A 1,729-nucleotide genomic window follows, 5' to 3' on the forward strand; every position below is an offset into this window, starting at 1 on the left:
TTGAAGTCCATGACTGGCCCAGGCTCCTCTGAAAAAAGTATTTATGAATGCAGTGAGTATAAATTTGCAAGAATAACAAACAAAACAAGGCCAACCACCAAATCAGTTTTTACCAAACCCACCTGATGCTCTGACTGAATCGGCTGTCTCGCAGCACTCTCCAGCACCAAGCTTGTTAACTGCCGACACTCTGAAGCAGTAGGACCTTCCAGCATCCAGGTCTGGGACCTTGAATGCTGTCTTGGCACAGTTGTTGGAGACGATGGACCAGGCTTTCCTCTCAGTGTCACGCTTCTCCACAATGTAGTGGGTGACTTCATAGCCACCATCAATCAGAGGAGTATCCCAGTAGATGGAGGCACTGTCTTTGGATGTCTCCTTCACGACCAGGTTGACTGGTGGTCCAGGAGTGTCTGGAGAGATACAACAACACTTAGTGTAACAGTGTATCTTAAAATATGAACCTAAACCCAAAAAAGATTATTATATTATTTATAAACGTATTCCTGTTTCTGACAAGCCCAGGGGTGATCTCAGTCAGTCACAATTATTGATACGATATACTGAGATCACTGCGCTAGCAACATAAACAAATAAGTCCTTCACTCACCAAGAACCTTGACAACGATGGTGTACATCTTCATGCCAGCCAGGCTCTCCAGGTTCAGAATGTATTTGCCAGCATCATATCTGTTGACATTTTCCACCATCACAGTGGTGTCAGCGTTGGTTGATTTGATGATGATGCCTTGGCGGTCCTTGATATTGGTGTTCATCTTTGCCCAGGTGATCTTGGGATTGGGACGGCCCTTGATGGTGGCATGCAGCCTCATGGTGCTGCCAGCACGCAGCTCCAGGCCCTCCTTTAGCTCTGCGCTCAGCTCTGCCTCTGGAGGAACTACATGAACACAAACAGAACAGTTTTATTAGCGATAGTGTGAGCAAACAATCTTACTGTTGTATCATGGCTTTAAAGCCCTAATGTTGAACATATAAATAGAGAACTATACTGCTAATTTTGTGAAACTTAATAATAAAAAACCATGATAAAAAGCAATATTTTGATGAGGGCTATAATAAGTGTACAAGAAGTAGCAGTCTAGGTTGTCAAGTGAAAGTGAAATGTCCCAGGGCCCTTTTATTCAAACATGGCCTCAATGATCCAGGTTAACATGATGTTAGCAAGTTTAAATGATTCTGTTCATTTTTGTCCAGGCTTTGTTATAATCCAGTTATGAATAAGGAGCACATTTACAAGTTTATATTTTGTATACCCTGTTATGTCAATGATACCATATTCTATTTACACTCACTTAAAATAAATGTAGTTTATCATCAAAATTATACATACCAATGATGTCCTTGGCAATATGTTTTCCAGGTACTTCAACTGGCTCGCTGAAGCCAACCTTGTTGACAGCAGTGATGCGACACTGGTACTCAGCCTTGTGAATGAGGTTCTGGATGACATAGTTGGTCTCCTGCAGGTTCCTGGGGACGTTGCAGCGGATCCAGTCTGCGGTGTCAGTCCTCTTGCACTCCACCAAGTATCCAATAACGGGGCTTCCACCATTGTTGGCGGGGGCAGTCCAGGTGAGACTGATGGTGCTGTTGGTGGTGTCTGTCACACTTGGATTCACAACTGGGCCAGGAGGAGCTAGGGAAGAGCACATTGATCCAGTTTAAGTTACATATCGGATATCTTTGAGTTTGTGAGTAATAGTATATG

At 43.4% G+C, this 1,729-nt stretch overlaps 1 protein-coding gene across 1 annotated transcript; it reads right to left on the minus strand.

Annotated features, from left to right (window-relative positions):
• Window positions 1-122: 122 nt before the first annotated feature.
• LOC147820266 (myosin-binding protein H-like) lies at window positions 123-1,673 on the minus strand (the record flags this gene model as incomplete). Its single annotated transcript, XM_087173400.1, has 3 exons — window positions 1,352-1,673; window positions 611-898; window positions 123-413 (listed from the first exon to the last, which is right to left on the minus strand). Coding segments are annotated over exons 1-3 (901 nt in total), but the record flags the coding sequence as incomplete, so codon positions are not given.
• Window positions 1,674-1,729: the final 56 nt, after the last annotated feature.

The sequence above is a fragment of the Seriola lalandi genome, unplaced genomic scaffold (assembly GCF_002814215.2).
Source record: "Seriola lalandi dorsalis isolate HSWRI2012SDOR001 ecotype SW California unplaced genomic scaffold, Sedor1 jcf7180001974330, whole genome shotgun sequence".
Classification (NCBI taxonomy): domain Eukaryota; kingdom Metazoa; phylum Chordata; class Actinopteri; order Carangiformes; family Carangidae; genus Seriola; species Seriola lalandi.